Below are 22,665 nucleotides of genomic sequence, written 5' to 3' on the forward strand. Positions count from 1 at the left end.
TCTTTTGTACTACTACCACACTTTTATAAAATTCAAGCGAAAAAAGATGTTCATATGTAAAACATACTAGCACAGACAGAATAAAAGCCTCTTTATTCTCATTTGAAATGGCGTCAATCTTTCACTTCTTTACGTAGATATGCTCAAGTACACATGCAGCACAAATGTACATGCATGCCAAATAAGGTGGCAAGGTTCAAAAGCTGCATGCTGCAGTAACTGACTGCGCAATAAAGCATTTCACATGTAACATACGTATATTGAAAGCTACACAACTAACGGTATCAATGGACATGCAATTCCACAATACTTTCACTGCACATAAGTATTAACTAGTACAAATTAGCAACTAATGAATGTCTTCAGATTGACACTACTGATATAAAGAGTGTCAGGCATACTCAAGCCTAGCACACATTAGTCAGCAATGCAATGTCAGCTACTGATTTAGGCTTCCTTAAAAATTACACATTGTGCTCATGTCAGTGAGGATATATTTAAAAAGAAAAACATGAAAAAATAAAAACATGGGGGAATTTTTGCTTAAAGGTATGTGCCTGATACAGCACAACCTCACAGAACATTTTCACAATCTACACTCTAGTATTGTCAAGCTTTGTGTGACAAAGATTATTTTATTTAATAGCAGGCACCTACCGATGTAGACATTAGAGAGCGAGTATTAGACACAGTACACAAACATGTGTATCTTTCTAAAAAAAAAAAACAGAATGAATAATAATCTGGCTTTAGAAAATTTCTTAAATGCTTGTTAAATATTACATATACCCAACCACTGCACAATGCATCAGCTATCTGGAACAATTTATCTAGGCTTTTGCATACTTAAATTATAGCAACAGGTTATCTACCACTAATCTCAACTAACTAGCAATGCACCTGATTGTATTTCCAAACAACAGTGTTTATCAAGTGTTCTGTGCATAACTGAAGCGTTTAACACACTGCAATTTGATTTCAATAATGCGCAGCTTCTTTGTGTCTTAAGCATGTAGAAGTGTCCTGAAGTATGAAAAAAAAAATAAAGACAAGCAACAAAATGTGTACATCACAACTACATAAAGCATTGGCTTGTTCACTGTACAAATCTACACCACAAAGCAGTTTTCTACCCATGCTACACATAGCAGACTCTTTCTTCTACTGCAACACCTTCCTTAGAAAGAAAATAATTCACGCAATAGTCATATTTGTGACACATATCATTACTACAGTCACTAGTAACAAAAGCAACCTTGTTGCAGCATGCCATGCATGGATCGAAATCGGTGGCATTCAGTAAACTGTCTGTACGGTCAAGCATAAATTCCAACAAGATGCAGCTTTGTTGCAATTAAGGTGTGCAACAGCGTTATATTACGTTTCAATGAACGGACACTCTAACATCTCTGATAAAGTGATTAACAATCAAACAAAGTATTAGAAGGAATATGAAAAATGTTGTTCCCCGTTCTGACCATAACATGTGTACTGCACCAGATATCCATAGCCAACCATAATAATTAAACAATGTACAAGCATTCTCTCAGTGCACACTGCAACAGAAGCAAGTCTCAACTGAAGATGGCTGCACTTATCTGAAAAGCTGGATGGACAAAAGGTGCATGTAAAACATGCTAACATTCACATCGCAGCTCTAGTATTTCAGGCTCATTTAACACGCAAGCAGCCAACTAAAGAGAACAAAGAACACACTGGCTCACTGCAGCAATGGCAGCAGGAAGAATTTCTCTTCCTTGCTTTGCAGAAGCTTCAATACAGAAGACACTTGCAGAGACAGTCAGTATGCTGCATAATGAAGGTGGTTAACTTGAACTTGACACATTAATACTGAGTGAAAAACCAAGGAACTTGAGAAAATGTTCACGATCCTATAGACGAAGGCACAGCATGCTATTGCACATCTATTTTAAAAAAGAATGTGCACAGAAAACTGTGCCTTAATCCAGAAGGTAAGAATTTCAGCACATCTATAATTAAGCAACATCAATTAATCAGGATGCATAACCACATACAAATGTGGGCTTACGCGTTTCAGACAAAAACGGCGCAATTCGGCAGACACAAGAGAGCACTTAGTGCACCGTTTTACTTGAGCCAAGCAATTTTGAAGCCTGTGTTTGTACTGCCAATAAAAGAATCACTGCATAGTCGACAATAGCCAAGAGTTGACAAAGAACATGCAGCTCCAAAAAGTGCTTCCATGTGCCTAAACGGAGAATTTCACACTTGACCCTCGCTTCAGAATCCAAGCTGACTGAAGAACAATCTGGCAGGTCATATCTACAAGGAGGTGATGTGCCTGAGACTCCCTTTTCTGGCACATGCATGCTTGACGGCAATTGAGTCTAGCGTACTTCCTGGCCATCGGCGCAGCTCTGGACGTGGGCTATGTAGAGTGAGCGTGTTGAACAAACCTCCATGCACAGAGGACACGGCAACATTGATTCCATTCCCTGCACACAGCATACACGGTCTCAGTTCAGAAGCAAGAGAATGCCCCGGCACGATCATACAATGTGGAAACATGCAAATAAAACTGTTAAAGTATGCATGCATGTACACACACATTGTTTGCTCACAACCTGGTGTCGTAGCTTAGCGGCTAGTCGTGCTGCTGGGCTTGTGGTCTCGGGACCAATCCCGGATGCGGCTACTCCGTTTCGATGGGGGTAAAATGCAAGTACGCTCGTGTACTTCGATTTAAGTGAACATCAATGAACTCCAGGTGGTCGAAATAAATCCGGAGGGCTCCATTGCAGCGTGTCCCATAATCATACCAGAATTTACTTTTCGCACTGTTTGTTCAAATTGTTAACACACATCCCTTTTTTCATGATACTACACAAGTTATACTATATAATAGTAACCAAATGCTGAAATTCTTGTTTGTACAGGAGTGACTTACAAATGAGCTTTACAAGAGATTTTGGAGGGTCAGTGGTGTTCCGACACTAGATTTATGTGACATCATGGATTCTGACAGTGTCTGCTGAGGAGTAGTTGAACAGTTTCATTTATAAACAAGAACTATACTGCATTATAGAGGAGCCAATAAGTCAGTATAGAGAGATTCAAGAACTTCTTTTTAGACAAAACTGGGACACATACGCACGAGAATGCTTTGAAATGTGTGGCTACAGACTGGCTTACAGGCGCTGCAGTGTAAGTGCAAAATTTAGACAGGGAAACATTGATTTTCATTTTCTCCACTAGTAACAGACTTTTCCTGCCAACCGAAGAGAACCTCTTTAGCTGAGCCAGTTAGAATAAAATGTGACATCACAGTGTTAACTATTCAACGAAACCCCACCTGCTGTAATGTCTTGGGAGGGGAACACATTTTTTTTTCTTTACTTTCAAGCTGGAACCGGAGTGCCAATTGCACATCACAACCTTCCATGCATTTTGGTGCATTTCAACCAGTTTCGTGCAGGACAGGCTTCAAAAAGTCAGAATCGTTTTCAAGTTGCAGTTTATAATGCAGCGTAACCCTACTCTTGATAGCCACTAAACCAGTGCCAAGTGAACGGTTCCACAATTAATTGTTAAAAGGAAATGGTGCAATGATTTCATGTTGGCATCATCACCAGCCTTTCATTTTTGCCCCATTTCTGGCTTAAATTTCCCACCTCAATGCAAGAGCAACCGATTTGGTATTCCAGATGAACAACTTAGGTAATGGACCCTAGCTAGCTTAATGCTAATCTAGCTTAATGGACCCCTCATTCCCAGGTTTGGACACTGCGAACAAACAAATGTGGCGCATAGATCGTGCTGTGGCAATCATGTTGCAGAGTATCAAATGGCTTCACCTCATGACAACCGCTTAAACCCCCGTGCCCTTCCCTTTGAGGGAGCCCTGCTCTTTTGCTGGAGTCGAGGTCATATGCACAAATGCCTCTATGAAAGATGCATTGCCTGCAACGTCACCGAATCTGACATGTGACTTTGTTAACTCATAGAATACAGAGGGGGCAACCTCGCCTCTGGAAGTGCTCCATGCTGCAAGAAAAAGAGGGGGGGGGGGAAAGAAAAGAAGGGTGTGGCTCATGACATAACTGTGACACAGCCTTTTAGCTACAAAGGCAGGGAAGGAATGTCACTTACGGACCCTGGTCGAGGCAAAAAGGGAGCGTGTCTACATAGGCAGTGAAGCTCTACTCGCAGCATGGCAACGTGACATCTCAATTTCTTTTATATAATAATGAACCAATCTGAAAATAATTTTTGCAGTAAAATGCACCCTAGACGACACCTTACAACTTCCAATTTGTAACAAAATTACCAATGAGGCCTGGTGCAGTACTCTTTAGCCTGATGTCTCATGCCAGTGTCCTACAAAGTATATTCTTGATGCTCACAGGATAAACAAACCTTTGTTGCTCGAAAATAAAACTAAATGTGTACAGAGGCAAGCTGCTCACCTGAGAATCAGCCTGCTGTCCAGATGTAGAGTTGGACTCGGAAGACCTGCATGAAAAAAAAAGCCATTCGCAGTTTACATGCAGATAGTGTAAAGCAGCAGGGGTGAAAACAACACTATCAATCACGCTATTCTGAAGATACTTTTTTGCAACAACGTCCAAGCATAATGAGTCAAAGGAGTGATGGGCATTCATTTACATCCCGAAATTTCCGCTGTCCGATCACAATACATGGCTGAAGCACTGTACTAGCCCAATTCAAATGCACCTTCAGTTTTACAGGTTCGAGGCAAGAAAATGTGCACCCAAATCTAATGCACATTCAATTTTATAAACAAGAAAAAGCAGCTTGTCTTCTATTTTTGCAATCAGAACAAAGTGATACCCGCAAGTTTACCTCCACAGGATACAAATTTATTCACACTTAACTCTTTCCGTACCACGCCCACTGGGCATCGTTAGCCTGCTAATGATGGTTTGAAACGACGCTTTCGAGACCTTCCAGGCCACTCACGGACACACTGCGCTATCAGACAAGGAGGAGGATAACTTTTTTTAGTTTTGTTTTCTAAGCAATTCGACTTCTCTTCCACCAGGCGGTAACTTTTGAATGCATTCTGAAGTTTTGTAATTGTCAAAGTAGAAAGCAAAAAATGGCCACCTCCACGAGCTGCATACGTGCTTCTAAAGAACGCAGGTCTGGCAATTCCGCAGCGCCTGCAGCAGATTGTATCGATGGATCAAGCAGCAGGGAGTCTTAGTAGGGAGCCTTTTTGTCAGACTTTGAAAGCAACGACGACGCAAACCAGCCCAGAACATCGGCGGCTGTAGCCTGGCATGCCCAACTGTAGTGCTTGCAGGTCAATTTTTGTAGTGAAATACGTGTTCAATGAAAAATTTTGACTGAGATAGTGCTTATTAGATGACAGTCAATTTTGTATATCTCATAATATTTGTTGCATTTTTTTTCTTAGTACAGTAAAACCTCTTTAAACCGTACCCGCTTAAACAGTAGTTAATTTTTAAAAGTAGTAAAGTCAAATCCCCAACTCAGACTCAGTGGCCATTGAACATAATGTGTTTTGTGGTGGTGGTGGGTGGTGGTGGTGGTGATGTTGAAGCAGGCGGGGTTAGCCTGGCATACATAGCCGGCTAACCGGCTATGTATGCCAGGCTATGCCAGGCTGCCAGGTCATAGCCATTTGGCAGGCATTCTCAGATCATGAACAGCAGGTTGCCATTATCCCTCAAAAGAAAAGTGTTTAATAGCTGTGTCTTACCAGTACTCACCTACGGGGCAGAAACCTGGAGGCTTACAAAAAGGGTTCTACTCAAATTGAGGACGACGCAACGAGCTATGGAAAGACGAATGATAGGTGTAACGTTAAGGGATAAGAAAAGAGCAGATTGGGTGAGGGAACAAACGCGAGTTAATGACATCTTAGTTGAAATCAAGAAAAAGAAATGGGCATGGGCAGGACATGTAATGAGGAGGGAAGATAACCGATGGTCATTAAGGGTTACGGACTGGATTCCAAGGGAAGGGAAGCGTAGCAGGGGACGGCAGAAAGTTAGGTGGGCAGATGAGATTAAGAAATTTGCAGGGACGGCATGGCCACAATTAGTACATGACCGGGGTTGGTGGAGAAATATGGGAGAGGCCTTTGCCCTGCAGTGGGCGTAACCAGGCTGATGATGATGATGATGATGATGACATAGCCGGCAATTGTTCCGCCTGATCCTCCTTCGAGTTGAGATCAGGGGTGTGTCACCAGCTGTCGATGAGCCCCCTGTCTTGCAGGAAGGCTATCAGCAGTCGTTGCGCTCGCTTCCTGAATGCCGCAGGCCCACCGGGGAAAACAACGTCCTCAAAGGTCCTGTGCGTGAGACCGCTTTTTTGTAGCTTGTCGACCATCGCTTTTCTCTCTGTGTCAAACTGCGGGCATAGCCAAATGAAATGTTCGATGTCGCCAATGTCACCACAGAAAACACAGAGTGGGGAAGCGCGAAGCCTAGTCTTGAATAACCAAGCTGGGGTGCACGCGGAGTCGGTCCTGATGCGGTATAAAAGCGTCGCTTGTTCGCGTGTAAATCCATGAGTCACACAGGGTTCGTGTGGATTCTTGTGCATCTCTCTAAAGTGAAGGCGGATTGCACCCTTAGAGTTTTGAAAAGGTTTTGGAGCTTTCACTTTTGGGACACATGTCAGCGCTAGGCGTGCAAGGGCGTCAGCTTCCTTGTTTCCATCAATTCCTACGTGTGATGGAATCCACTGAAACCTTATGTTGAATCCTTTGCTCGTTAGGTCGTCAATCAGTGCCAGAGACTGCCTTGTAAATTTCTCTAGAGGTAGGCGTCCGCATAAACTGTACCACCTTATTGCGTACGTGCTGGTTAACACGTAGTGTTTTTATTTTTCGGCGCGCGAACACGGCGGTGCGTTGTCTCCATCGGGTGACCCGGCAGAACAACAAGCCTCAGAGATCGGAACACCAGCCTCCAAGTGCCCTGTGCGTTTGCGTGTGAAGCCACGTCAACATCAACATCACATCATTTCAGCGCTGTGCCACAGAACGTGGTGGCGTCGTGCAAGCGAGGACTCGCGTCATGCTGAAGCTTGGATGAAAAAGACGCCAGGTGCTCAGCATAGAAGAAAAATTAGACATCGTTCGAGCTGTCGAACATGAAACGAAGAAGTCAGCGCTGGCACGCGACAGGGATCTGCTGTTGACTACAGTGTGTGGCATTTGGAATGCAAAGAAGTTGCCCAGCAAAGCTGCTACGACTGCGAAGAAATGTTGGCTACGAAGTTTGACTTTTGCCATTGTTGCTTCTGTTGTTGCCGAAGTGTGGACTAGCGACAGTGATGAGGACAACACGGAAAGCGACAGCAAGGGCGATTCAGGCCCGAAAGTGGCAGAAGCTGCGCATTACGCCAGCCTCATGAATACAATCGTCACGATGAGAAGAGAAGCCCACAATGAAAAAGGCGCCTCGCGACTTCTGAAGCGCTACGCGTGCACGGAGAATACGTAATGCCAATGAGGAATCTGCCATGCGAGTGTTTGCCAAAGGAGCTGGCTGAAAAGTTGGTGCGCAGCTTCAGTGAGTTTGAGGCCGCTGTCGTCGCTGCTAGGCCGCCGCAGCATCAAACAAAAATAACACTTTTGTCGCGCAATGTGAATAAATACTGTATGTTTTTTTTACCCTCTTATCACACTCTCATCGAGTTCCATGTTTCGTTTTTGACAGGTAAGTGGGAAATCTCATGCTATTTCGGTTAAACAGTAATACCATTTAGTACGTACTTTTTCCGAGCTCCGGTCAACTACGGTTTAACGAGGTTTCACTGTACATACAAGCGAGTTGTTTTAAACTTTGTTCAATTTTACCCCACAATCTCGATTCTGGCAATTTATATCTTTTTTTTTATGACATACATCTTGTTGATAAAGCTAGTATCTGTTAATAAAATGTTTATGCATTACATAAAATATTGAGTGCAGTAGTTCCTTCAGAAAAGAAATCTGGCTTAACCTGCAAAAAATACCTATTTTTCCCATGGTAGGGAAAGAGTTCAAGGCCATTACACAAAATTTTAGATCTTGAATTTTATTTTGCATGTCAAGTCATACAAGTCTCCAAGGCAACCAGCAAAACTTGAGCCTATTCAGTACAGTAGAAAATGCGTATTTGCATATTATAATATAGAAGTTGAACTGTACAGCAGTCTGTGGATTTTGGATTCTGCAGGAAAATGGCCAGTCCCAACACTTTTTGTCGTTTTGTCTATGTCTGCCTCTTGATGTTTTTTTTCCTTTTTCAAGTTTGCCGGCATTCTCCTAGTATAACCATGTACCAACTAGCCCAACAAGCCACTCTTATGAGCAGTTACAATGATAAACTGGGAATAGCTGGACAACCATGTCATGGCCCCTCTAAAGGTTACCGTCACTGCCACAGAGTTCTTTAGAGCAGTCTGGATTAGATATTTTTCTCCGTACAGTTCACTGCATTTGATATTCCGTATACAGTTGAACCCGACTACATCAAACCCGTTTACATAAAGTTATTCTATATATCGAACAATTTCTGGACACGGTTTAGTTATAATCAGTATATATAGCAAAAAATTACGCTTACGTTGAACAAAAATAGCAGCAAACACTCCAAATGCACTTAGGTTTCGTATTCAATTATACCATGCAGGCAATTTTCAGATATATTAATTAGGAAAAAAGGTATGTCAGAATCAGGTACGTAGAATGCATTGTGAAAGTAGTGTTCACAGGGTCTGCACGCACCAGAGGTGGTGATGATGATTAATGAAGTTGAATGGCACAAAGGCTACTATGACACTTGTTGCGCAAGAGGCAAACAAATATTTTGAGTATAAGAATATCACAGCCTCCTCTATAGGTCATGAACAATACAAACAGAGCTGCCACTATATGTAGTCACATTTCATTCATAGAAGCACCGGCGAGTACGACCGGCAGCCTTCAATCGACAATGGTGACATACAGACATTGGCTATGCACCGTGTTCCAACTTTCTCCTTGTGTGTACACCATACAACACTTCAAATCGCTATGGACAGAACTGAACTACAAAAGCAGTGTTCTTCGTCACAATTACTTATCACTTAGTCGATCAGTAGTCAGTCCATGAACTTGTCAGCTGAGATGGGCCTAACCTTCACTAACGATACCACAGCCTCAAACTCAGTTTTGAACAGCTGGCAAGGGTTGAAAATTATGCATTTCAACTTCAGAAGCACATTATAGTTCACTTTAAGTGCGAATAAATATAGGGTGTCCCAGCTAACATTAGCCAAGCTCAAAAAAATTTAAAAATAAAAATAAATAGCACAGGGTCTGCCAACCAAGCATCGAAGGTCTCGTAGTCATATCTAGCACTGCATCTTTTTTTAACTTTTATTTTTTTAACACCTTGATTAACGTTAGCTGGGACAGTCAGCATATATAGTACAAGGACAAATGCTGCAGCAGTCGTGTTTTCTGTGTGATGTTTTCGCTCAGTGGTTGATTTCAAGTAGGTTGGCCATTGGTTTCACCCATCCCTCTGTAGCCGGAACAACACTACTGCATACAACAGGCCCTCGGCAACGTTATACTAGATCCTGAGGACCATTCAAACTTCTCTGCAAATCTTAAAGGCAGAAAGAGAGTGTAAAAACGCTAAAAAAAACACACACTAACACATCAGCCAGCTGCTGCGCCGCTTGCCAAGCGCACCGCTCATCGACGTGCCTCTTCTGAACCAGAGCCACCGCCAGATGGCCACAGTTAACAGTGTATTAAGCTCTCACATAGCATGACGGAGAAGTTTAAAAGTAGCAAAAAGGTAAAAAAGTATCAAAGGATTCCGGTACCACCTACAGGTACGATTGTCTTAACTAATACACTCTGCTGTTTCTTCCAAAAGCATTGTACTTTACCTCTGGTTGCTACTGTGACTACTCCTCTGCTCTGATGGAGGCTCCTGCAGGGCGGTGATCTGCTCACGGAGCTCCTCAATGGTGTTCAAATGCTGCTGCACTGTTGTCTCCAGTTGGCGGCGCAGGTTTCGCTCCGTATCATAGTCTGTGCGGTACACCTCCACCTGCAGACACACGAAATAGGGATATTCGTTTGCGTAATACACATGTGATGGCTGCTTGAATGACCCTGCCAGATGATCACCATCAGCATTCATGTCCACCCCTGTATTTAACCCACGGAGACTTCAGGTCTCTGAATAACTTGGATCCTGTGAGGGACACGTGAAAATTCAGTAATGAAATGCAGTGACGTCGGCCAGCGTGTGTATAGTCGCTCATATGCTACTATGCATGGAAAAGGGAGATGAAGCATATAAAAGCCCAAGGAGAGAGAGAGGGGCAAAAAAATATTGAGAAAACAAAGAAAAGAAGGAACAAAAAGGATGACTTGATATTTTTGTTTAAGATGAAGGCAATATGAAAATAAGTTCAGTCATTCTGATGTGCATAAAGAATTTCCAGATTTTGTTAAGCAAGTAAGTGTTCTAAAGATGAGGCAATCGTGAGTTACACATTGAGCAGCGTGCTTGCTGCTAGTAGAAGGTCAGAAAGATTTGATCCTTTCCATACCACAGGAAATGGCAAAAACTGTACCAAGTTCCCAAGAAATGTGGTGCACAGGTAAGCCATGTTTCCAGTGCAAGCATTCAAGCACCTGAAAGTTAAGAGAGCACAAAAGGCCACGCACAGCATTGTCCAGGCACAGTATTCTTTGCTACAGTATTGGCGGAGTACCTGGGAGGTAAAATCTGAGTGGTAATCTGAGGTCTTAAGTTTGAGTCCTCATGGAGCAATGCAACTTTCTAAACTTCCTTCATGAAATTCTGGCAAAGCACCTTGGGATTCTAGTAATGGACACCAGCTGCCCTGGCACACATCAATGCAACTAGGGGAATAAGCCCAGAACAGCTATCACTGCAAACAAAGTCTTTACGTTAATTCTCCCACATCTACCTAACTGTGGGAGCATTAAAGGGTCCGTGAAACAGTTCGGACAAATTTTGTAGACACGTAGGGTACAGCTACAGTAAATCATTCCCACCACAATTTGTGTCAAGCGTCTCATATTAGGAGAGCTACAGATGATTACAAGTTACCCTACTCCTTAGCCATGCATTTCCTCCTCAACTTGTTTGCCGTACGATCCGGGCTAAGCTCAGCCTTCACTGGCTCTTCGTCATTCATCATCATGGGATGCCACATCATCTACTTCTGGCTGCTGTCTTGGGGTCAGCGTGCAAAGCCTCTCCAACCCCTCCGCCAGCCGCCTGGCAGTTGATCGCAAGCGAGAGCCATAGAAGCAGCGTGCATTGCTAGCATTCTGTTGCAGCACCAAGCTATCCCATATTCCAGAAACGACAGGTAAGCTGAGTGTTTCAACGGATGGGTGGAGGCATAAATTAAAGCCCCTCCATATTGCTATTGCTGTGAGAAAGGAGCTTTGGCGTATATGTATGTGAGTGGCCCGATCATTCTGCACGGTCCAGCCACCTGGTGGCGCAGAGCTTAACCAGCCAAAGAGCTAATATTGCTCTAACCAAGTGGCAAACATTTTAAACATTTAGAAAAACAATGTGTTCACGATTACGCTACTGCCAAAAATCTACACCGGCAGCAAAGTTGAATACACTTCATTACTGCTACCATATAATGCAGAATATAGGTCGACCCCCTTACATTGAAGCAAAGAAGTCAACATAAAAATTATAAGGCACAAAACTTCATTTTATTCAGTGGTGCTGCCAGACTTGTCACCTGATCATTCGTTTGAGCTGTCTGAACTCTCATCCGAAGACGACTGCTTATCACTGGCTGCGTCCCACAACATGTCATCGTCAGTGCCGTCCAAGGAGTTGCTAATGCAACACTTCTTGGATGCCCGTACCACCATATCTTCGGGCAGCGAGCGCCAAGCCTGCGACACCCATGTGGCCATGGTGGAGAGAGGCGGCCTGCGCAGCCGGCCGGTTGCGGCCGTTGGGTTGTCGCCGGCCATCCACTGATTATATTGTTCACGGACACGGTGTTTAAATAGCTTGTTGAGCATGACGTCCAGTGGCTGAAGTGTTGACGTCATGCCTCCCGGAATGACGGCAAGTTCCGTCCTCCCGTTGCGGAGTGCCTGCTTCACACCTGCGGTCAAGGGCCCACGAAAGGCATCCAAGACGAGCATGTTCGGACACCGCAGGAGTGCGCCAAGTCGCCGGTTCCAGACGGTCTTAATTCAATTGAGCATGAGGGCCTCGTCCACATAGCCCTTTTCATTCACGCGAACGACAACATCCCACGGGAAAGCCTCTTTTGGCAGCATCTTCCTCTTAAAGATTATGTATGAGGGCAGCTTTCTGCTGTCTGCAGTACATGCGAGCATCACCATGAAGCGCGAATGCCCGTTCTTCGTAGAAAGAAGCTTGACTTCTTTTGCGCCGATTTCGCACACTGCGGTGGACGGCGGCATGTCGAACCACACCGGCGTTTCATCAGCGTTGCCGATCTGTCCCAACATGTAGCCATGCTGCTGCTGGAGACGGATAACAAAGCACTGGAATTCAACCAGCTTGTCCTCGTATGCCTCTGGCAGCTTCTGACAGATTCTGTGCGCCGTCGAAGTGCAAATCCCTTGTGTCGCATGAAGCGAGGAACCCAGTAAATCACTGTCACTGGCAAAGATCTGGCACGATGCTCGCGGACAAAATCTGCCACCTTGTCTTTGAGCTCCAGGTGCACCATGCAGCGCCCGCAAAAGGACGTCTTCCGCGCGTTGCAGGCAGACAGCTTGACTTTCTGCGTTCGCCAGTACAGGACGCTTTTTTCCGACACGCCAAATTGTCGCTGGGCAGACATGTTCCTATGAATTTCAGCCTATTCGATAACTTTCTTTTTAAATGCCATGGTGAACTGACGTCGAGTACTCGTACTCATTTTGCGGGTTCTCGGGAAATTAGCAACGCCAGGAACGATCGCTCCACAAAATGGGAAGATGGCGTCGGTAAACGTTGGGCCGCGACGCAGTGGCGTAGCCAGAAATTCTGTTCGGGGGGGGCTACGCCACTGGCCCCATGTATATATATACGTATATATATATATATATATATATATATATATATATATATATATATATATACGGGGCCAGTGGCGTAGCCAGAAATTTTGTTCGGGGAAGCTTTAGCTCGGTTGCTCCTATTTAAATACATGTAGAAGGGGAATTCGTGTTTCTCTGCAACCACGTCACCGAATTTGAGGAGGTTTGTTGCATTTAAAAGAAAAAGTTTAATTCTAGTGACTACTGGTTTCGAATTTTTCATTTAGGTGGTCAATTATATATTAAAAATTGGCCAAATCGAAAATTTTCAGAAAACGAAACTATAAAGTTTAAAACTCCGTGACTCAACAATGAAAAATGATATCACAATTGTGTGAATTGCATCTAATAGTAAATCTACAGTGGACAAAATGGATATGTTACATATGAGTATAAAAAAAATTTAGTATTGTGGAAATACGGCTTGTGCAGAACCCTTGTACACAACGTAACCAATTCACGTAAGCTACAAACTGACATAGCAAACTTGTCCGCTTTGACTGTTATAATAGATGCCGTTTACAGAACCACAATGTATGTTCTTCATGCATAGCTATTAGTTTGTAAACATTGTGCTTCTATTTTTTCAAACTTCCGAATTTTTCAAAACATTTTAAACAAAATTCAGGCCCTAAATCGAAGTTATGTTTCCAACAGAACTAGGATTTAACTTTCTCTCTCAAATACAACGAATTTCAACAAAAGCGATTAGCAGGATTATCTAAGAAAAGCGTTTCTGCATTTTACAAGTATTTGAATAGGCCGCGTCGGATTGGGCCCGAGCTAAAGCTTCCTTTTAAACAATTTGTCAAGGGATCAAATCCATGAATAATAACTGCATTGTCATTGCCAAAGATGCCGCAAACGAATTCTTGAACGCTACGCACAATCAAAACAATAAATTATGTATTTTTCATAAAAGAATATACTCGTATGTGCCAAAAATTTTGCCCAAAATAACTGGTATCAATGCTTCCATATTTTTGTCTATTTAAGTAAAGAAAATATCACACGAACTTTAGAACTATATCAGTTCGAAACCAGGATAGCAGTGCATGCCACTGATATGAAAAATTAAAAGGCAATGAACTGAACAAGTTGAGGACAAATATGTTAACGAAACTTTGTCATTCAAGAACCGTGCTTACATTCTTGTATATATGCAATGGCCAGTGAAAAATCTCAATGACGCTGTAATTTGTTTTAATGTATTACGCAGGAGCAGCTGCTACCGGTAGTGTATCGTGAGTAATTGCACCGAAATCATAGTCGCAACAGAGGGCACGTATAAAAAGCAGGAATTCTGCAAGATATACGAGGGCAAGTCGAATGAATGTGAGCCAACAACGGGGTACTTTTTTTAAAGTAGTCTTCATGAGAATTTAGACATTTGTCCCATTGACTAACGAGTCGCGTGATTCCCGTCTTATAAAACTCCTTGGGTTGCGGCTTCAAAAAGTCTGTATCTGGTTCCCTTGAGCTGTTTTTTCGGTTGCTCCAAAATGTTGAAGTCGCAAGGTCAAAGGTCTGACCTGTATGGCGCATGCTGCAGCGTTTCCCACTTGAATTTTGCCAGTTTTGTATTAACCACATAAGCGACGTGGGGACAGGCATTGTCGTGGAGCAAGATGACCCCATTCGTCAATTTTCCACGTTGTTCGTTCTGGATTGCGACACACTGCCGTTCTGGCGTTTCACAATGTCGGAAAAATATTGATAGCCTCTCAAGATTTAGCAAATTATATCAGTAATGGACCCTGACGACCGAAAAAAAAGTCAACAACACCTTCCCAGCGGAAATGATGGCCTTTGCGTTCTTTGGGCGTGGTAAATTCGAATGTTTCCACTGTAAGCTTTGCCGTCATGTTTCAGGCTCGTAGTAGTGGCATCAAGGTTCGTCCCCGATCACAAATGCAAACAAGAAGTCGTCATCCTCATTGTGATACCCGATCAGATGAGTCAAGGCAGCGCGAAACTTCTCCGTCTTCTCGCGATGGATCAAAATCTTGGGGATCCATTGCGCACCAAAGAGCCGATAACCGAGAAACTCATGAATTATGGCGTGAACCGAACCATGACTGATGTTCAGACGGTCTGCCAGGACATCGATGCTTATGCTCCCTTCTTGTTTCATCAGCTCATAAATCTTTGAAATTGTGTGGGGGGTGATTGCACGATGGTTTTGTCCCGGTCTTGGAATGTCTTTACATCGTCCTTTAAACCGTTTGCTCCAACGCTTCACAGTGGTCAATGAAATGCCGTGTTCAACGTAAACGGCAGCCATACGGCGATTAATTTCTGTTTTGGAAACACCTTTAGCTGTCAAAAACTTCGCGACACCGAGCTGTTCAACTTTTGAAGTGTCCATTATACGACGCAACCATATTCAACCCAGTGTATGAAAGCATTAAAGAACAGTTATCTTCACACCTGCGTGTCACTTTTGTAAATGAGACATGCCGTTCTCCTACGCGCATGCCTCGCAGATAATGAACCGAACTATTATTGCGCGGTTAGGGTAGGCGCACTTTCATTTGACTCGCCCTCGTACATTAAAAATGCAAAGATACAATGGGATATACAAATTTATTTTAGCAAATTCGAAAATATGGCTTGATAAAAGACAAAAAGTGTCACTGGAAACAAAGTTCACTGCATGTATACACAAAACCTCGCAACAAGATATTTAAGTATACGTATAAGTCTCCAATGAGTCTATGTATGTAAGAAAAAGTAACTGTATGTAATGTGTCAAACAAGGCAAATAAACATGTTGCACATCATAGATTCACAGAATCCTAGATTCCGCCCCCATTCCATCCACTCCCCCCGATGTATTGCGCGCGACGGAATGCGGCGCGTTTGCTCCCCGCTTTTCTCCTCTGCGCACACAAGACTGAGCCACCATCGTCGGCTCACCCATTCCACCTCCCCTCCTACGCTTTCACTCGCACATACAGCATGCAGCGCGTGGTCACGATTTTATCACCCTTGGACTTTATACGAAACATGAGGGCGACGGCAGGAATGCGCCTGGAGTGTCCATATAATTGCTTTCGCAATAATATAATAAACGTATCCGGCAACTGAAGCGTCCCGTCGCCCATTACTTTCCGCAAAAGAAGTATCAAAATCGAACTTTCACCATGCGACAATTCGCTGCGCCGCAACAACGTATTTTTTTCTGTGGGGCGGAGGCACCGAAATGAAAAAATGAAATCATAGGAAAGTATGTTGGCCAGAATTGAATGCCTACATCGGGCACCTAATGGGGCTACGGAATTAATACCGAAGAAAACATGAGACGATTGGCCCACTGAGAACCATACGCATACTTCTCAGTATCCTACACCGGCGAAACAAGACTTTCCGGAAAGGTTCCGCTCAAGGAACGCGGTGCAATCCTTCGTGTCCCCGCAGTGATGGCGGCGAGCGACCATTGTTTTTTTTTTCTCGTCTGCTAGCCAGAAATCTTCCAAAACTCTGTCAGGTGGAAATCCACTCGGCCAGAGCAAACCGAACGCCTACTGAAGTGTACCGCGCGGCAGTCGGGGCCATACGAGAAAAACATATGCGCTCTGGCTCGCTCTGGCAGCCCGCAGGTAGGGTAGCGAGAACAAAAAAAAAAATTGAAGAGGCTCAATGTGTCCTCGGCGAATAAAAGTCAAAGTAGAAAAAATAATTAAGAACGTAGTTACTTTGGCTGGCTTTAGTGTCTTGACATGGGTGTTCTGGCGTAGGTTAAAAAAAATGTTGATATTTTTTTATGTGACATGACGGCACAAATGAACCACCCCAACGCATCGTCTCATTGGACCTCGCTGCGTCCTTTGTCAACTGGTCTGCTAGTGTGTTGATTTGGCTTGCCTCGTTGTATGTTCCGATGTAAGACTTTAGAAAAGTCAGTGGACCTTTGGAGTCAAATATTTATAACAACATTAAACCCACAAAGTTCCGCAATTGAAAATTTAAAGCACAACTTTGGAAATGTCAATGCACGTTTCACATCAAGAGCTTATGAGATTTATACCCATAAAGTTTCGCAATTGATATCCATGCGCTCCATAGATTCCGTGGCCTCAGTGAGATGCCGCGGCGAGCCCGCTCACCATCAAGCGCCCTTGAAACTTTGTGCTCGGATGGGACTGCTTGACGTTATATGACTGCCGGTGTATGGGCGTTGCCACGAAATCCAGCCCGAGTTCGCAATCTTCACGGTTAAATGTCTTTTCGAGAGTCAAAATGATGTTCTAGACGACATCCAGAGTGATTTCCGGCGCCGGGGGTCGCTTTGGTCGGTGGTGCATGGACAGCACGAAAAAATTTCGGGGGGGGGGCTGAAGCCCCATAAGCCCCCCCCCTGGCTACGCCCCTGCCGCGACGGTCACCAAGGGGGCGATAACGATGCGGATGCCGAAAGGTCTGCGCTCCTACATGTTGCCAGACGACTATTCATGTTGTGCCAAGGGCCAGTATATAAGTCAAGGGGTGACCTTTTAGTAATATTTTTTTGAAAAAACCTCGCCCTATATTCTGCACTATACAGTATATTAGTTCTGTGTTTGGTTGAGCTCTGTGGCACCAGGTGACTGCACTGCGCAGACCGTTGACGTTTACACCTCTGCTGACCCCATGAAATGTCCAGGCTCAGCCCGCTTGCGCTTGTGTTTACCTGAATACCAGACACGTGAAACACTATTGTGGTAGCAATCCTCTGGCATAAAGTCACGGCTGCAAACACGCAAATCCTGGCGCCATTCAAATACCGACAGTCCGATGAACTGTAGCCATTCCATTAGTCTGCTGCCTTGCTGATGTACACGATGTCACAGCTTGACATATCGCCATTTTCTGTGTTTGCAGCCAACAATCTAACAAGGGCGAGCTATGGTGTTTGTGAAAAGAAAGATTGAGACCAACACTGACCATGGCGCTCTCGTCAACACGGAGTATGTTGTAACACAAGCAGATGACACTTGCTGGGAAGGAATTCTTGAGTGTAGTGATAATTTGTCCTCGTACGTTCTCTTTCTGTTACTTTCCATCTATTACAAACAACATTTGTTTGCCTCAGATTAGATGTGTCCGGAAAGTTGCATGGTTCAAGAGCATTGCATGAATACCAAACCAACCAATCATGAGGCTCCGTTTAAGCAGCAGTTCTGTTTAAAGGGCGACGCTTGAAAGTGAAAACTTGAAACCGACTTCCTGGATGCGTTTTTTCGTCAAGTGCCTGTGCCTTATGAAAGGTTTGATAGTTCTCATGAATCAATTTCAGTAAATTTGGTGTACTTGTGCTCAGCAACACCCGAGTAACATGCTAGGGCCTAAAGGTTTTCCATATGTCAAGTGCTTTTGCCTTACAGAAGTTTTGATAATGTTTGCATCAGCTGATTTCAGTGAACTAGGCATCATATCTTTAGTAATATCACAGTTACATCCTAAAGCTTCCCGCTTTTTCTTAAATGTGATAGATTATTAATTAGATCAAATGTAGGCTAACCACTGCCACATTGTTTTTCCTTCCCAACTTTGGTATTTATTTGTGATAATCACAATTACTTTATTGGCATTTGCTTAGCTTTAGGATGTGCACTGAGCCTATGAAGATGTCTGCATATTCTTAAAAACACTTTATTATTATGTGCAATTATTACAAAGGCCCGTAAGAAATGACCTGATTAGGACTATGGTATTCTGTCATATACTTTCTTCCAAGCGAGATATTTAAAATCCAAGTAGGTTTGTGCAAAATCATCAATATTGTTTCAGGGTCCCTTTAACATTGAGCGAGCTTGAAATCAATTGCACTCCAAAAATTGGCGCCATTTCCCACCTGTGCTTGGAGAGGAGCCAGCATCTCCAGGTCCTTCCTGAGTCGCTCCACCTCTTGCCGGAGCGCCTCGACCTGGCTCTCACGTTCAGCCAGTTCTTGTGCCTGCCTCTCGGAATGGCGGCGCAACTTCTCTGCATCACGCCATGCAGCCGCGCCAGACTGCTGTTCCACACGCACAAATGTCCGCTGCATGTCGTCAAAAGCTTCCCCGTCAACACTCAATGCACAGAGCATTCAGAAGACTAATTTTTTACTCTTAGCAGGCTGGTGTGCCTCAGAGGCATTTTTTTTTTAAGTTCATGTGCAAGTTCATTTTACTGTTGGGTGCAACTAGCGGCCACATTACAGATGGATCATTCTTTGGGATACTTTCACTTTTGCATGCCATGGTGTGCAGCACTATGTGCCTCCCTGCAGCAATGAGCTTAGCGTACCATCAATGCGCTAGACCAGCATGCAATGTGAAAATACCACTGACAAGTCCCATGCCAGTTGTTTAATGTACCATTGCTCACTGAATTAGCCAATGAATTAGAGGTGTGCGAACACCAAATAAAGTAAAACCTCGTTGATACATTCCCGTTACGTGCATTTTCCCGGCACCAACGTTCGCAACTGAGAACACACATACAAAAAAAAAAACAATAGAGTTACACTCATTTTTTACTGCTTCATACTTTCCCAAAAAAACAAGATTTTTCGGCACCAATGTTCAGTACATCGCCAAATTGCGATCGTATGATACGTTCTCCGACAGCTAGATCCCACGTAAACAAGAAAATGCACGAGGCACACGTGATCGTGAACAGTATACAGTAAAACCTCGTTATACCACACCCACTTAAACAGTAGTATCGTTTTAAAAAAAGTAAAGGTAAATCCCCGACTCAGCGACCATTGAATATAATGTGTTTTGTATCCGCATAAACCGTACCAGCTTATTCCGTACCTATCGGTTAACACGTAGTGTTTCCACTTTTCGTCGTGCAAGCGCGGTAGTGTCATCTTCATCGGGTGGCCTGGCAGAACAACATGCCTCAGAGATCAGAACAACGACCTCCAAGCAGCACGCTGTGCATTTGCGTGTGAAGCCACATCAACATCAACACCATTTCGACGCCGTGCCAGAGAGCTAAGACAGCGTTGTGGCGTCGTGCAAACAAGGACTTGTGTCATGCTGAAGCTCGGATAAAAATGATGCCGGGTGCTCAGCACAGAGTGGCTGCATTCGGAGAATTTGACTGATGCTATTTGATAGCCCGTATCCAACAGCACTCTCCACTTCCGTCTGTCGTGCAGATTGGCCTGTGTAGCACATGACTAAGCCGTGACACAGGATTTTGAACAAAGGTACAAACTTTTATTGTCTTGATCAGTGGTCATTGCGACGAAAGGTAGGCACGCACACATTTATTTTTATACATTCATTATATACAGTCGTGTTTTCATTCCGCGATATAATGAAGCAAAGACTTTGTCATCGAAATCACTACATCGACTGGCAGTGGGCCAGTGCCGTCCGCACCTCCGCAGAGGGAGGATCAGCGTCATTGAAGCCCACCGTGGAAGAAGACGATGACAAAGGCGCAAATGATATACAGTTAAATCTGGATATAACGAAGTTGACAAAAGCTCGCAATTTTTCGTTACATGCAGGTTTCGCGTGAAGGCTCGTATGAATGATGCAGAAACGAAACCAAATAGCTCAAGATATCCGTGAAGGTGAACTCACCCTTCAAGCATTTATTTTACAGCAAAAAACTGCGTAATTTCCACTTGCTTCTTCGGCACGAGTGAAGGCACAACACGCCGCTCCAAGGAAGCTAAATCGTGTAGAGCTCCTTCATCGTCGCGCGAGCCGACGAAACGGCGCATAACATCCATTGCGTTCCATCACCTCTTTGCAGTAGGCACGTCACACGGATCTGTCTCACAGGCACCATCATCACCGCCATCGGGATTTTGCACGCTTTCAGCTACTGCTGCATCAGACATTTCTTCTGTAGCCACGGCGGCGTTGTCAGCAAACAAAAAGTCACTCAGTTCAACGTCGTTGGGTACACCACCGTTAGTACGTAGCTCGTTCCACGCTTCACCCACATCGGACGGAGTAGAAAGGTCTTCCTCCTCCTCCTCGTCAGCACCAGCCCGTGCAGTTTTGGCTATTCCGGCCTTTAAAAAGCAATTCGCGATAACTTCTGCCCTGACCTCTTGCCAGGAGGCAGCAAGCATCTTGACTGCTTGATAAATGTTGATCTTCATCTCCCGTTCCAGACAGATGTCAAGAAGTATCTTCAGGATTAGTTGGCGCCAGTAAAAGCATTTAAAACTGTTAATGACCCATTTGTCCAGGGGTTGTATTAGGGACGTGCAGTTGGCCGGGAAGTAATGCAGTTTGATGTTCGACAGCTGCAGGCCCTCGACGTGGTGCGTCGAGCAATTGTCCAGCAGTAGGCAAACTTGACGGCCTTGCCGCTTGACGTCCTGGTTAAATTCCTTTAACCACTCAGAAAATATTGGCCGAGTCATCCACACTTTGGAATTCGCCATATACTTCACGGGCATACGCTTCGTTCCCTTAAAACACCTGGGATGGGCACTTTTGCCAACAACTAGCGGGACTCGCTTGTCTGTGCCGTCGAGGTTGGCACACAGCAGAATCGTTATGCGGAGCTTGCTCTGCTTTCCGCCGCGACAGTCATCACCTTTTAACGCTAGCGTGCGGCCCGGAAGCATTTGATAAAATAGAGCTGTCTCGTCGGCATTGTAGACATCAGCCGCCTCGAAGCGACTCAGGATTCCAGGCAGTTTGTCAGCCACCCACAAAGCAGCAGCATCACTGTCTGCAGAGGCAGATTCCCCACTGATTACTCTTCCAAAGACACCGTGCCAGCTCTTAAATCCACCTGTTGCTTGCCTTGAAATCATCATGGCCCAAGATACACGCAAAATCTTTTGCCTTCTGTTGTAAGATCGCGCCACTTATGGGTACATTTCTGGCTCGCGTGTCTAAAAACCACGTGAACACTGCCTTGTCCACATCAGTGTATGTGGACAGCTTCACTCTTTTTTTTTCTTCGAGCTTGTTCACGACTCCACTGCGTTTCTGATGCTGTGTTCCACACTCAAAATCGTTGATAGTGTGCTTGCTGGAATGCTGAAACGGGCAGCAATGTCCTTCTCACCCGCGGAGACTGCATTTAAAATTTCGAGTTTGTCTTCAAAAGACAGAACTTTTCCTTTTCTGGCAGTAGAACTCATTACGACCAACCGACGACGCAGTTACAAGCGGAGACGCACGACTACACGCTGACAGGCAGGCCTAGCACCTCCAAAACAAGTCAGACAAACCAATACCAGAGCACAGTTGACACACGCACACATGCAGAACGCAGGACAACACTCAAAATGGCAAATTCAACGCATCGTCGTTCGTCATGGAGTGTCGTTCGTCATCGTCCCTCCCCCTCTCCCTTCCCACACCCTGGCAATGAAAGAACCGGCTATCAGCATTGCTTTTCAAGTGAATTCTTACACATAAGTGTGTCTAAGCCGTTGAAACCAATGAAAATCACAAAATAAGAATGCTTGTCCTCAAATCCATACGGAAAATCAACTGCCAATACCAATGCCACCTGGTGTCACGCTAGACAAGCAAAGCCTCCAAAGACTGCTACGTTAGGCACGGAGCGGCGCTAGTCTCCGCCATCATCATCATCATCGCTAACTTTGCTGG

At 44.3% G+C, this 22,665-nt stretch overlaps 1 protein-coding gene across 2 annotated transcripts in view; it reads right to left on the reverse strand.

Annotated features, from left to right (window-relative positions):
* Positions 1–74: 74 nt before the first annotated feature.
* LOC135915030 (optineurin-like) overlaps positions 75–22,665 on the reverse strand; it is a 54,390-nt gene continuing 31,799 nt past the window's right edge. For both annotated transcript variants that reach the window (XM_065448007.1, XM_065447998.1), the window contains exons 10-13: positions 18,930–19,115; positions 9,910–10,073; positions 4,449–4,494; positions 75–2,477 (exon numbers count right to left, since the gene is read on the reverse strand). In XM_065448007.1, coding sequence (XP_065304079.1) covers positions 2,370–2,477; positions 4,449–4,494; positions 9,910–10,073; positions 18,930–19,115 — 504 coding nt within the window. In that variant the 3' untranslated portion in view covers positions 75–2,369. The remainder of the gene's footprint in view (positions 2,478–4,448; positions 4,495–9,909; positions 10,074–18,929; positions 19,116–22,665) is intronic.

This window comes from Dermacentor albipictus, chromosome 1 (assembly GCF_038994185.2).
Source record: "Dermacentor albipictus isolate Rhodes 1998 colony chromosome 1, USDA_Dalb.pri_finalv2, whole genome shotgun sequence".
NCBI classification, from domain to species: domain Eukaryota; kingdom Metazoa; phylum Arthropoda; class Arachnida; order Ixodida; family Ixodidae; genus Dermacentor; species Dermacentor albipictus.